The 14,633-nt window shown below is 36.6% G+C and overlaps 1 protein-coding gene across 18 annotated transcripts in view; it reads right to left on the reverse strand.

The window, feature by feature from the left end:
* Positions 1 to 5,668: 5,668 nt before the first annotated feature.
* The window catches only part of KDM6A (lysine demethylase 6A), a 270,740-nt gene continuing 261,775 nt past the window's right edge, over positions 5,669 to 14,633 (reverse strand). For 5 of the 18 annotated variants that reach the window (XM_036270305.1, XM_036270303.1, XM_036270296.1 and 2 more), the window contains 3 exons: positions 12,623 to 12,749; positions 8,947 to 9,117; positions 5,669 to 7,062 (listed from right to left, as the gene is read on the reverse strand). In XM_036270305.1, coding sequence (XP_036126198.1) covers positions 7,033 to 7,062; positions 8,947 to 9,117; positions 12,623 to 12,749 — 328 coding nt within the window. In that variant the 3' untranslated portion in view covers positions 5,669 to 7,032. Of the gene's footprint in view, positions 7,063 to 8,946; positions 9,118 to 12,622; positions 12,750 to 13,454; positions 13,611 to 14,633 lie in introns of those variants that run through there. The other 13 variants (XM_036270301.1, XM_036270299.1, XM_036270306.1 and 10 more) reach the window with 7 other exon arrangements.

Here is a 14,633-nt window from a genome sequence, read left to right on the forward strand (position 1 = left end):
AACTAAAAGCATTTCCCCTAAGAACAGGAATAAGACAGGGATGTCCACTTTTACTACTCTTATTCAACATAGTACTGGAAGTCTTAGCCACAGCAATCTTGAAAAAGAACAAAGTAGGAGGGATCACAATACTGGATATCAGAATATACTATAAAGCCATTGTAATCAAAACAGCCTGGTACTGGCACAAGAACATGCATATAGATCAATGGAACAGAACAGAGAACCCAAAATTGACCCAAGACATTATGCTCAACTAATATTTGACAAAGGTGGCAAGAGCATAGAATGGAGTAACGACAGCCTCTTCAATAAATGGTGTTGGGAAAATTGGACAGCTCCATGCAAAGAAATGAAACTAGACCACCAACTTACACCATACACAATAATAAACTCAAAATGGATAAAAGACTTAAATGTGACTCCTGAATCCATAAAAATCCGAGAAGAAAATGTAGGCAACAAAATTTCAGACGTCATACATAGCAGAATTTTCACTGATACAACACCTAAGGCAAGAGAAGCAAAGGAAAAAATTAACACATGGGACTACATCAAACTAAAAAGCTTCTTCACAGTGAAAGAAACAACCATCAAAATGGAAGGGGAACCCACTTTATGGGAGAGCATAATTGCCAATGATACATCAGATAAGGAAGTTTCCAAAATATATAGATTACTCATACAATTCAACGAAAGAAGACAAAGAATCCAATTTTAAAATGGGCAGAGGACCTAAATAGACACCTCTCTAAAGAGGACATACAAATGGCCAAGAATCATATGAAAAAAATGCTCAATCTCACTAATCATCAGAGATACAAATTCAAACAATTATGAGGTACTACTTCACACCTGCCAGAATGGCTGCCATCAACAAATTATCAAACAAGTGCTGGCAAGGGTGAGGAGAAAGGGGACTTGAGTACACTGCTGGTGGGAATGCAGACTGGTGCAACCACTATGGAAAACAATATGGTGTTTCCTGAAAAAATTAAAAATTGAACTGCCATTTGACCCAGTGATCCCACTTCTAGGAATATATCCTAAGAAGCCTGAAACACCAATCAGGAAGAACATATCTACCCCTATGTTCATAGTAGCACTATTTACAATAGCTAATATCTGGAATCAGCTGAAGTGCCCATCAGTAGATGAGTGGATAAAACAATCTGTGGTACACATAAAAAATGGAATATTATGCAGTTGTAAGAGAGATATCTTACTCTTAAGGCTACATGGAGGGACCTGGAGAGTATTATGTTATGTGAAATAAGCCAATCAGAGAAAGACAAATATCATATGATATTTGTGGCATTCCACTTATTTGTGGAATATAATACACACAAGCTGATGAACACAATAGAAACAGAGACATGGAAATAGGGATCAGACTGATAAACCTGAGGAAGGGGGGTGGGAGGGTAGGAAGAGAAAAACCAAAGAACTTATATGCATAACCAATGGACATAGACAACAATACTGTGAAGGGTGGGAGAGAACGGGAGAGGGAAGGAGGGTGTCAGTGGGGGGAAAAGAAGAAACATTTGTTAACAAAAATAAATTAATAAAAATAAATAAATGCAGGAAGATTAAAAATAAAAAATAAAAAGATAAAATGATTTATGACAGAATGATTTGTTAGCTGATCAACATTTAAAAACTATCCATGTTTTGTTTATTATAGCAGTTGTAGTTTTAAATCTTTGGTACTTTGTAGTTTGTTTTTTTACTGAAATTACTGATGTATCAGTATCTTAAATACTCCCCCCCCCTCCCCCCCAATCCTCACCTGAGGATATTTTTCTATTTATCTTCAGAGAGAGTGGGAGGGAGAGAGAACAAGAGAGAGAAACATCAACGTGAGGGACACATCAACTAACCGCCTCCCGCATGACCCCAACCAAGGCCAGGGACAAACCGCAACCGAGGCATGAGCCCTTGACCGGAATCAAACCCGCGACTCTTTGGTCCGAGGGCCGACTCTCCAACCTGGCCAGGGCTAGTATCTCATATACTTTTGACCTTGTCACCTCACCCTCTTTTTCAGTACCTTAAACCAGAAAATCTTGTTGAACATAGATTTGGGTACTGATTTCCATCTGGTAGACATAGAATCCTTTCCATGAGCACACAGCTCAGTATTTGCATTCAAGCACTTTTAATGAAAGATAATGACATTTGTCCAGCTGGTGTTGCCTAGTGGTTCAGTGTCAACCCATGCAACGAGGTCGCCAGTTTGATTGCTGGTCTGGGCACATGCCCAGGTTGTGAGCCCGATCCCCAGTGGGGGGCATGCAGGAGGCAGCTAATTGATGTTCTCTCTCATCAATGATTCTATCTAAAAATAAAAAAAAAATTCTTAAAAAAGATGACATTTAAATCACATGTATCAACTTTTCTAAAGATAACATTCTCATGTATTTCCACTCTGCCAAATGTATTATTCTACCACAAAGTGGAAAGCTCAAGGTAATGCTTACCTACAATTAAATATCTAGGCCTATAAAATGTTTGCTCCCTCCACTTTTCTCCCCTTACTCAATTTAATAGATGTTATTCACGAACATCTTTGGAAGTAGGTGTGGCTCAGAGTATTGCTTTGTGTTAATCATACCTTTAATCTACTTGAAGTCATCATACTCTTACACACACACGGTTATAATTTAAATATCTAGCAGTATGATGTTGGGAGGAGGTAAATACTACCCCCAAAATGCTTTTTCTGAAGACCAGTTTAAATACTATGCCATACATTCTGGCCTGCCCAGAAGAGCCCCATTTTTTGGTTGTTGCTCTTTCCAGTTACAATTAGTATCCCCTTTTGATCTCCGAGGGGTTCTGGTTTAGACTATCAAAGAAAGATATGACTGGCCTAATTACAGGTTCTCAAATTTAAAGACATCTTTCTCTTAAAGAAATACTTAAAATGAAAAGGTTCTTTCAAACCGACTGCAGAGTAGGCACTTGGCAATTCCTATTTCTCTGGAGAGGAAGTTGGAATAGCACTTGCTCTGAAGTTGGATCACAATTAGAAGCCTGGCTTCACTTAATAACTGTAAGCCTTGGGTGTTACATGACCTCTCTTTGCCTCAATTTACTTATCTGTATAATGAGGATAAAACAGTATCTAACTTAAAGGGCCATTGTTAGGGCTAAAAAGGAATTTATATAAAGTACTTAGTAAATAGTAGGTATCTTTGGGCCACACTGAAAAAGTACATTTCCTTGTTCAACTAAAATGTATGTTTTCCTTTCAAAAACAAAACACCACATGGGTTTCTTCGCAGTATATATATAGAACTATTACTGTGTAAAGCACTCCAGGACAATGATACAAAATGTTAAATATTGGTGATCTGTTTGCCATTCAGCAAAGACCAAAATTTCAGACCTGGGGCTCCCAAAAGACAAAACTGACCCCCACTTCCTCTCAAATTCAGTAATTTTTTTTCCATCTGTCAATCAGATTGCTCCACAGAAGGTGCCTGGCAAATAAATGTCATCAATCATCTTGTGTCAACTCAAGGAATTCCTTAAACCCTCATTTTTGCAGCATGGTGTGGCTTTCCAAAAGCTGGTTTCTTTTAGTTTTCTTCTCCTTCACAATCTCCTCTTATATGCTGACATTCTCTCTCCTCACCCATTCCTTGTATGATCTTTAATCCTCTGGCTCTAAGCACCACCTCAGTGGAGAGCTAGATACATGGTTCCCATGTAGACCTCTGCTAATTTCAACTACTTAGATGCTCTATAAGCAATTAATTATATTCTGCTTCCAGGACTACCCTTCTGTATTTCTTATTATGCTTAGAAGCACCCCCCAACCACCTGAAGTCATCTAATGGGTTCTGTGGACTTGACTTTTTGTCTTCCAAATCTGTTATTTCCATCCTCACAACATCCAAAGTTCAAGCCCAAGTTGTTTCTCCCTTGAATTTCTGTGCTTTAGAAATACCCCTCAGGAAACATTTATATGTCTGTTGAGATCTTGCTTCCAGGCGTATCCTGTCTGGCTCAAGTAAACTTTTATAAAAGTTAAAAACAGAAAAATAAATATCCCTGTGGCAGCAATGTCCAGGATAGATGGAGTGTGTTAAAGCAGGCAGGAAGACTACTGCAAATTCGTCATTTTTTTTTTTTTGCATAAATCCCGTGGAGGGTTCCCTATTAACTACAGGATCAGGTACAAACCTCTCTCACAGCAAGAGGTTTTCCAACATTGGGGCCTTTCTACCTCTCCAGTTGTCTTTTAACTCTCACCTAAGCCCTTAGGCAAAGTTCCCAAATCCTCTTGCTCTGGAAGGTGTGTGTGATCATTGATGTAAATTAAACCCTGCTGAAATGCAAGTCCCAATATTACTCACCTTTATTACCTAGGTTTTGCCTGATGTAATATATTACATGAATCTCCCATATCAGATGTATTTATGAAGGGTAGAGGTAGGGAGTACATCTTATTCAGATTTAGTTAGGAGATGCTACATAAATATATTGACTAATTGAAAATACACAATGATAATGTAAAGATTTAATAACTAGGTTCTGAGAAGCAGATACTTCATTTAAGTTACATTCATAATATAGATTTTTTTCAAAATGCAGAAATCAATTTTTTAAAATGGATTTGTTAAGCAAGTTGAACTGTTATACTGATGGAGTAAGATTTCCTATTTAACTGGTGACAATGAGGAAAAAATAAGATTTAGTTCTCAATTTCTGGATCAAAACAACTTCTTTAATACATTGTGTAATTAGCTTCCTTGCCTAAACAATGTGTGTGTGTTATGAAGAAATCTGTTTTATTATTAAGGGACCAGAATTGAGTTTGCTTTAATGAAAATTATCTATACAAGCAGTAAAAAGAATAAAAACATATTCTATTTCTTCTGACACCTGGAAAATATAAATTATAAAGGATATTAAATTGATGAAAAGCAGTTTTACATAAGATTTTGTTCATCTAGTTATACTTCACAGTAATGTTCAGGTGTTTGATTTCTATTTCCTATCCTCTCCATCCATTCAAAGACTAAGCTGAACAAGTATTATTCTTCAAATATAATTTCTAAATAGGTATTGGTGAAACATTACTAAATTACTCCTAAATGTCACACATCTTATATTAATAAGACACTGTGTTAGTAAGATAAACTAGAACTGGCTAGAAACATTTAGTAGTTGTATTCTTATAATTTTTGTTTCTGGACAGTTGGCTTGCAACTTTTATTTGCAAAAATGTTTGTCTTAAGTTCATTTAGAAATATTAATGGTTAAACATCCTGAAGAGCAGACTTAGACAAGCACTCTTGGTCCTTCAGTACAGGAGAAAAGTACCTGATTAATGCAATCAACACAGAATTTCACCAGAGAGGATTATAAATTCTCTTTAGTCATACATATAACTTCATTTATAGTATTCTCTATGCTTCTTCACTAAAGCTTCCTGGAAAAATCTTAGAAAGCTAGAAATAACAGAGTAATAAAATGAGAATATGTGCCAAATGCAAGGTACCATTACTATAAAATAAAATACTATTAATTAGAAGTGACTTGTTAATGCTAATATCGCTTTCTAGATTTTACTAGTGATACGGAATTTGCAGACTAGCTGCCCCCCATCATGTCATGCAAGCAGGAAAGTATGAAATTTCAGAACTGCCTAACATTAAAAAATAAGTCTCTTAATTTATTTGCATTCTAAAATAGAATCTTTCATGTGAATCTTTTTTCCATATAAAAAGCTACTAAGTGATGTACAGGATTTGCCAAGCCCATATAACATTCCCTTTAAAATCTTAAGTTCAATCACTATTTGTTTTCTACTATTATACTACATTTTGGCAGCAATTGTTTATTGGTCTGTCATTGCAATAACTGCAACTTAACAATAAACCAGTCTGACATTTTAGGTCTTGAAGATACATACCATATATATTTCTTTAAAAATAATCATACTTTTGTAAGCAATACTTTACAGTAGACACCTCAAAAATCTACCATAGATGTGAAACTTAAAACGAGAAAATTTTAAGTTCTAAATCTTTATACATATATATCCAGATTTCTATATATGTTATATATACATACATAAGTATATATAAAATATATATAATCAGATTTGAAAAATGAACAAAAACTGGGCACTGTACATAAAGTCTTCTTAAAACTCAAACAATAGAAAACTCTTTAAACATTAAACAATTTTAATAAAAGTTTCTGTACAATGCTAAGCAGTTTTATTTACACATAGAAAATGTAATAGGAGTAATGTTTGAAATTACAGAACTCCTTAAAATTTCAATGGCAGGTAAATCTGGAAAAAATAACAGCATTCCATTCACAAATATTTTCAAGCAATAAATATGTATTTATAAATAGTGTAAATTTACATCAAGATTAGAAACAAAAATCACAAATCTGAAGTTTATTCCTTAATCTATGTGCAATCCATTATCTTTGTGACTTGGCTGTTAATTTTTTAAACATTTCATTTAGGAACCAAAAGTGTAATAACCATCATGGTTTCAAAACAAGACAGAAAAACATAAAAGCAGTAAAAAAGTTCCTTACCTAACTTTTCACATTAAAAAAAAGTTGACCAAAGAAAGCCTTAAAATTGCTAACTACCTTACAAAGAAATGACCAGCTAGGCTAGTATTTTTTTTTCCAAGGAAAATTCTGAAGGGAGGAAAAAGATGAAAACTGGTTCATCAGCCCAGAAATAGAGAAATATAAAAGAGGTTATCTTCAAGTCAGTAGTCTGTATGATGTTGCCAGTTTTGTCAGATATATACAAAACATGGAAATTATTATTTTTTTTCTTAAGTACAGCTGATCAACTTTGTGAGAGTCCTGGAGTAGGAGCAGTGCTCTCCTCAGTCCAGTTGGTTGACACTCCGCACTTGGAAGGTTGCATAGAGACAGTTTTCAGCCAGCAGCCTTACGAGACAGCTACAAAAACCAGTGGTGCAGAACTGGATTACTTCCTGAATAGCAGAAAAGGTCTCATTTAATGTCCATGGAACAATATCAAGATGAGGAAGATGGTAATGGAGGAGCCTAAAAATAAAAGGGATGTTACTTTGGTATTCAAAGTATTACTTGTGTTCCCTAGCTCAATGCTAAAAACATAGTCTGCTTATGAAGATAGGGGGAAAAAACAATTCTCAAGAAAGATCAACAGCCTGCAACATGATGTCCAAGTACAACCTCCCTTACTGACTCCCACCTGGACAATTTTCCTAAAAGTCTGAGACCATTACCCTACTCAGTGCACCCACATTTTTCTGTACTTCTTCACCAAATAGTCATAAAGTCAAGAACATTATTAGGTTGATCATTTTTTTAGATTGCTTTAGAAGAAAAAGGCTTGTGGAAAATAATTTAACAAATCAAAACCTATCAATTAGATAATACATTTTGTTTAAATAACTCAATAATTTTCTTCTTCAAGCAATCTTGAAGACCATTACAATGAAAATATCAGGAGTCAAATTTCAAAAATTAGTTTCTCTTCACATACGTAAGAGAAATGTATTGGAGAAAATCAACAATTCATAAATTATGCCTGTGTTTCTATTCATAAAACTAGTGATGTGCTAGAATAAAAAAAATGCTTCCTCCTAAGCATCTGCTGTTTAAAAGTTTAAAATTGTACGCAATTTATACGTATACTTGAATTTCATAAGTTAAGCTCCATCAAATATTCTCATGAGGTTGATATTTCTGTCAAGAACAAAATTCTAAATAAATACAATCAGCTCTAAAATCGGAAGCATATTTACTTATTGTTGAACGTATTACAGATGTCACCCTTTTTTCCCCATTGACTGCCTCCTTCCCCAGCCTAATGTCTGTGTCCAGTGGTTGTGCATATATGCATATAAGTTTTTTGGTATATCTTTTCCTTCCCCTTCCACCCCCCCATCCCTCTGACGTATGTCAGTCTGTTCCCTACTTCCATGATTCTGGATCTCTTTTGGTCAACAGCTTATTTTGTTCAGTATGTTCCACAAATAAGTGAGATCATGTGGTACTTGTCTTTCTCTGATTGGCTTATTTTGCTTAGCACAATACTCTCCAGGTCCCTCCAGGTCGTCTCAAAGGATAAGAGATCTTTCTTTCTTACTGCTGCATAGTATTCCATTGTGTAAATGTACTTCAACTTTTTTATCCATTCATCTACTGATGGACATTTGGGCTGTTTCCAGATCTTAGCTATTGTAAACAATGCTGCTATAAATATAAGGGTGCATATATTCTTCCTGATTGGTATTTCAGGCTTCTTAGGATATATTCCAAGAAGTGGGATCACTAGGTCAAATGGCAGACAAGAAAATAATAGGGATCCAAATTGGGAAGGAGGAAGTGAAACTGTCATTATTTGCAGACATGATATTGTACACAGAAAACCCTAAAAACTCCATCAAAAATCTACTAGATTTAATATATGAATTTGGCAAAATAGCAGAATACAAAATTAACATCCAGAAATTGATGGCATTCTTATACACCAATAATGAACACTCAGAAAGGGAAACTAAAAAAAAAAAAAATCCCATAAAAGCGGTATATTTAAAAGCACGTTTACTGATTCATTTTGTTGACACCAATAACCTGTGTATACACAAAAATTTTATCAACCAAGATCAGATGACAAAGAATATGATATTGTTCTAAAAGCACACAAAGATTTAAAAATATAATTACTGTGATATTATTTAGGCTGGTCTCACCCAGGAAAGTAAGTAAAAATAAAATATGCTAACTTCATAGGAATAAATACTTGGAAATGGAAGAGGGGAGAATGAGTAATTTCCTCATGCAATATCTAATGAGCCAAAAGAAAATTTAAATATTTTATTACCTCCTACTTAGAAGGTGGCAGAACAATGCTGCTTCCCTATCCAGCTAACTATGTACTCACATGTTGATTTCACTTACTAATGTAAATTGGTCATAGACTTGCATCAGGTCCTCCATCTTGTACTGTTCTAGCACCACAAAATTTTCCAGGTTTCTGCTTGTTTTTCGTGCACAATCTTGGCAATGCACTATGTAGGTCTTTCGAGAAATGCTCTCATTAGTGACAAAAAGCAGATCAAAAACCTCCACCTAGTTTACACAAGAGAAAAAAGCATTCAATAGCGACCATGGTATTTATTTATTGTACTGTTTTAATATGATCATAGAATTCTACATTAAATGGAATTGTGGACAGTTATCTCTAGTAAAGAGTAGGCACCAAGACAAACATAGCCAGGTTTAAGATTCTTTAATGAACCAGATTTAATTTGCACCAAACCCAAAGACATGGATGGTAATACACATTCAGAGGAGTGGCCTAAGGGAATGGCATACTCATTACAACCACTGGCAAAAACCTAATTCAAAAGTTTAATAAATGTTCGTCTATTTTGTTTTAAATCCAAAACAATAGTATACAATCAGATAAAAGTGATCATCATTTTCCTTTTACTTCTCTGATAGTACTCATTACAGGGCACTATGAATGAGTATTTGCCTTTCCTTATAGACTGAGCTCCTCCTCAAAGATAAAGACTATGTTTACTCATCTTTGCACCTCCAGGACATATCATAGTGCTTAGTGCTCAGCCAAACCTCAAAACACTTGTTTAATGAATATAATCTGATTATTTTACAGATGAGGCAACTGACAAGTAAGTGACATAAGTACATAACTATAAACCTCATGTTAAGGAGTATGCGTACAAAAAAGTGTATCATGAGTATAGCACGAATTTAGACATAATATCTGTATCTTACACAGAAAGATTGGTGAGTTGCTAAGGTTCAGGCAGAATAAGGAATAACAATGCAGGATTGGAGTCATTCTGAAATACTGGAAAGCTTATACACTCATCTTCTCGAGATATATAACAAACCTAATTAGAGTCTATCTAATCTCCCAATGATTTACTTTGGCCAGGTTCTACAACATTAAAATAGCTGATGGATTAAATAATTTCAAATAAAAGCCAATGTCAGAATTAGAGAATTTCAAGGTTTGGAATGGTTTATTAATGTCCCTAGCATATCCTCAAATTTATTCAATGACAGAAAACTCTCATGACTTCATGTCTTCTTCGAACAGTTATGTCAATCAACCCCAGAGTTCACCATGTTTTCCATTACCACCAATAGCAACATGAACCTAATGATTTGAGCTAGAAAATTTGTGAGCATTCTTCAACCTGTCCCTCATTTTTTTTTCCTTTGGTTAATCCTCAACTGAATATATATTTTCCATTGATTTTTAGAGAGAGTGGAAGGGAAGGAGGTAGGGGGGAAGAGAGAGAGAGGGGGAGAAGGAGATATCAACATAACACACATCGACTGGTTCCCTCCCACACACACCCCAATCAGGGCCCAGGATTGAACCTATAATCCAGGTATGTGCCCTTGACCAGGAATGGAATCTGCGACCCTTTGGTGCACAGGCTGATGCTCTAACCACTGACCCACACCTGCCAGAGCTGTCCCTCACTTTTGCCACTTAAAGAGTTGACTTGTGGATTTTATCTTCTAATTAATTTCGAATTCTGGTCTAGGCCTTAAGATGACAACTCTTACTTAAGACCACTCAACAGCTTCCTATCTTCATCCTTTCAATCACTTCTCTCTTTGAAACACATAACCAAGTTGACTGCCTGCTCAAAATCTTCTGATGGTTTTCAATGACCTCAGACTAAATATTAAATTCCTTAGTCATTCAAAATGCTCTGTAAGCTTCCTACCACCTAGACCTATAAGTATAATTTGCATAGTCTGTTCCAATTAAGTTCCAGCCACATTGGACTACTAACTCTTTCATGGACAAGCCATTCCATTTCCCATATTGTTATTATAGCTCATAATCACATTTATTCTACCTCCAATTCTCATCATTTTTTAGCCCACTGAAGTCATAACCATCCTTAAGGATGGATTCAAATGTTAATACTTAAGTGAATTCATGCCAATACTAGAAAGAAAAATTTGGTCATTTCCACCCCCTCAGTATTGTCATCACAGGAAGACCAACTTTGCATTCACAAATCTTATGTACATTATAATTAGTTTATAAGTTGTCCTCTCCAAGTAGAATGGAAACTCCTTCAGGCACTACATCTTCTTTATTTCTGCATCTCTTGCAAGCCTTGGCTTCAAGAGAAGACTGACCAATGTATTGTAAATTGCACCAGAGAAGACTGAACACTGTGGCTATACTGATCTACGTCCAGTTTATTAGCATCTGTCTGCTTCTGGATTGTTTGAAGTTTAAAATCCCAAGACTAGCCCGGCCAGTGTGGCTCAGTGGATTGAGTGTTGCCCCATGGACTGAGAGGTCCCAGTTCAATTCCCAATCAGGGTACATGCCTGGGTTGCGGGCTTGATCCACACTGGTGGGGCATGCAGGAGGCAGCACAGGACGCAGCAGATTGATGTTTCTCTCTCACACTGATGTTTCTATCTCTCTCTTTCCCTTCCTCTCTCTCAAAAAAAAAAAAAATCAATAAAAACATATTTAAAAAAATTAAATAAATCTCAAGACTAAATTTTTTGATGATTACTATCTGTTAAGTATCTGTCAGATCAATGACTCTGAAGTAGATACTTTGAGTTAATTCATAGTTAGTAAAATAGGATACCATCCTATTAAATTTTAATAGCTAAATAACAAGAAAATAAGATTAAACACAATTTCAATTTTGGTAAAATGTAAATATATTTTTAAAAATAAATAAAGAGCCCTGACCAGTTTGGCTCAGCGGTTAGAGCGTCGGCCTGCGGTCCGAGAGACCCGGGTTCGGTTCCCGCTAAAGGCACGTACTTTGGTGTCAGTTTGTCCCCGGCCCTGGTTGGTCGTGCGGGTGGCAGCCACTCGATGTGTCCCTTCACGTCGATGTTTCTCTCTCTCTCTCCCTTCCTCTCTCTCTCTCCCACTCTATCTGTACAAAAAATGAAAAAATATCCTCGGGTGAGGATAAAAAAAAAAAAAAAAAGATATAAAAATAAATAAAGAGAAACCAAAAGTGGAGAGGCTTTAAAAACAAGGGTGGATAGCCCTGGCTTGATTTGGCTCAGCGGTTAGAACGTTTGCTGGAAGACCAAAGGGTCACCAGTTCGATTTCTGGTCAAGGGCACCAACCTGGGTTGTAGGTTTGATCCCTAGCCTTAGTCAGGGTCATGAAGGAAGCAACCAATCAATGTGTCTCTCTCACATCAATGTTTCTCTCTCTCTCTCCCCCCTTCCCTCTCTTCCACTCTACCTAAAAATCAATGGGAAAATACCCTCAGGTGAGGATTAACCCAAAAATATAAATAAATGAATGAATGAATATAAAAAACTTAAAAAACAAAATAAAATAAAAACAGCCCAGCTGGTGTGGCTCACTGGTTGAGCATCGACCCATGCACCAAGAGGTCACTGGTTGGATTCCCAGTCAGGGCACATGCCCAGGCTGTGGGCCCAATCCCCAGTAGGGGACATACAGGAGGCGGCCAATCGATGTTCTCTCTCTCTTTCCCTCTCCCTTACTCTCTAAAAAAAAAATCAATAAAGAAAAATAAATAAATAAATGAATAAAAACAAGGATGGTTAAAAACAGTCACTTACCTCACAAATGCTACAGTAATGTGCTGGTTCTTCTTTTGTTCGCCCATGCCATATAACCTCTTTTCCTGCAGCAATGAGAGCTTCCCTCAATGTCTGACATTGCTTCAGAGTTCTTAGAAGACAATACCTATTGTGGGGGAAAAATTATTTGTGAACAGCAACTGAATATTAAATATTTTTAGCATAAAAGATATACCATTAGAAATAATGCCAAGAGTCTCAGTTCTAATATCTGTGATTTCATTTTTCTTTTGTCAATTTCTCTGATATTCTGAGATTTTAAAAATTAGGGTTAATGTTAGGCAGGTTTGATGGCATTATTAGATCAGTTAAAGTTGAGGAAAACTTTTATCTGAATATAAAAATATAATGATCTTAATATACAAAACCTGATTCCTTGCTTAAATATATGCTGTTAATTTTGGCTTTTATTTGGGCAAGTCAATTAATCTCTTTGGGAATCAAGGTCCTCATCCTTGAAATCAGGGATTAGAATTCCAGATATGAACTGCTATGATTCTAGCAAGGCAGGAAGGCACATTATTTCTATCAACACTACTCAATCATAGTTGCATCATATGTATGTATAGTTTGCTTTTGAAACTTCTGAGTCTATAAGCAGAAAACCATTTATGTACTTAGTCACTACACAATATCAAATTTGGTTTCACTATAGTGCTAAAAGACATCTAAGTCCTCTATTTTAACTTCAAGATAATATAGTGGAATCTTTCATTTATATTAACACAACTGAATTTTTCTTATAATTTGCACCTTTTCTAAACTCGTACCTATGATGCTAACAATATGGTGAATTCTCACAATTTGTGCTGAATTTCTTATAGTTTGCTGGCATTACTTGGAATTGTCTGCTAAACTCTTTCTCTCCTCTGAATCTTAGTGGCTCAGATTCTCCATTTGAACAGAGGTTGGACTAGATGATCTCTAAGGCACTTTCCCTCTAAAATTCGAAGACAATGAAAATACCCTAAAGAAAAGGAAATGGGTTTAGCAACTGAGTACTGTTTGAAAGCAAAGGTCTTATCAGTTTTATTCATGCTGTCTACTTCCCTTGGCACACTTCGAACACATACCGCAAAGGCACACATACAGAAAGAGAGCAAGAAAGAGAGACAGCTGTTCGAACTTTGATTTGCAAAAATTTAGATCATGGCAAAAAGAGATAATATAATTCAGACTGTGCTGCTAGCTCTTAAACAGTACCTGCTCTTCCCATTTTCCCCTCTGTGTTCCATACAATTCACCTCTGACGACCCTGATCTTACTGAATAAGTTTTTCAACCAGGGCTTCAAAATAAGGTCTCTTTCAACTTCTGGTCAAGATGGCAGTGTAGGTAAACGCAGTACTCGCCTCCTCCCACAACCATATCAAAATTACAACTAAAGAACAATCATCATTCAGAACCACTTGAAATTAAGCTAAATGGAAGTCCCACATCTATGAAATTAAAGAAGAAGCCACGCTGAGACTGGTAGGAGGGGAGGAGGTGCAGACGGGCTGGTCCCACACTGATATGTAGAGGATACAAATCAAGAGTGATACCTTGGCTGTGAAGGTCCTCCCTGAGGAGTAAGGGGTCACCATCCCACACCAGACCCCCAGCTCAGGGTTCCAGTTCCAGGAAGAGACGTCCCCATAACTTCTGGCTGTAAAAACCAGCGGGAATTGAGGCTGAGGGAGACTGAGGCGGCTAGAGTCCAAGGCAGTTCCTCTTAAAGGGCCCGCACACGGACTTACTCGGTTGCATACCCTCTAGGCTCCAGCATGGAGGAGGCAACTTGAAAGGCACCAGAGACATAGTGGCAAGAACTGAGTTGTTTGGCATCTGGGAGAGAGCTGGAGAGGCAGTGGAGGCTACTGTTCCTTTTGTGAGCTCTTCCCCCACCAGGCAGTCAGAGGTGGGCCATATCTCGGACTCCACCAACCTGGCTTACACTGTTTGCCCCACCCTATTGATTCCCTGAGGCTCTGTCCCACCCAACCTTCAGG

The sequence above is a fragment of the Molossus molossus genome, unplaced genomic scaffold (genome assembly GCF_014108415.1).
Source record: "Molossus molossus isolate mMolMol1 unplaced genomic scaffold, mMolMol1.p scaffold_m16_p_2, whole genome shotgun sequence".
NCBI lineage: Eukaryota > Metazoa > Chordata > Mammalia > Chiroptera > Molossidae > Molossus > Molossus molossus.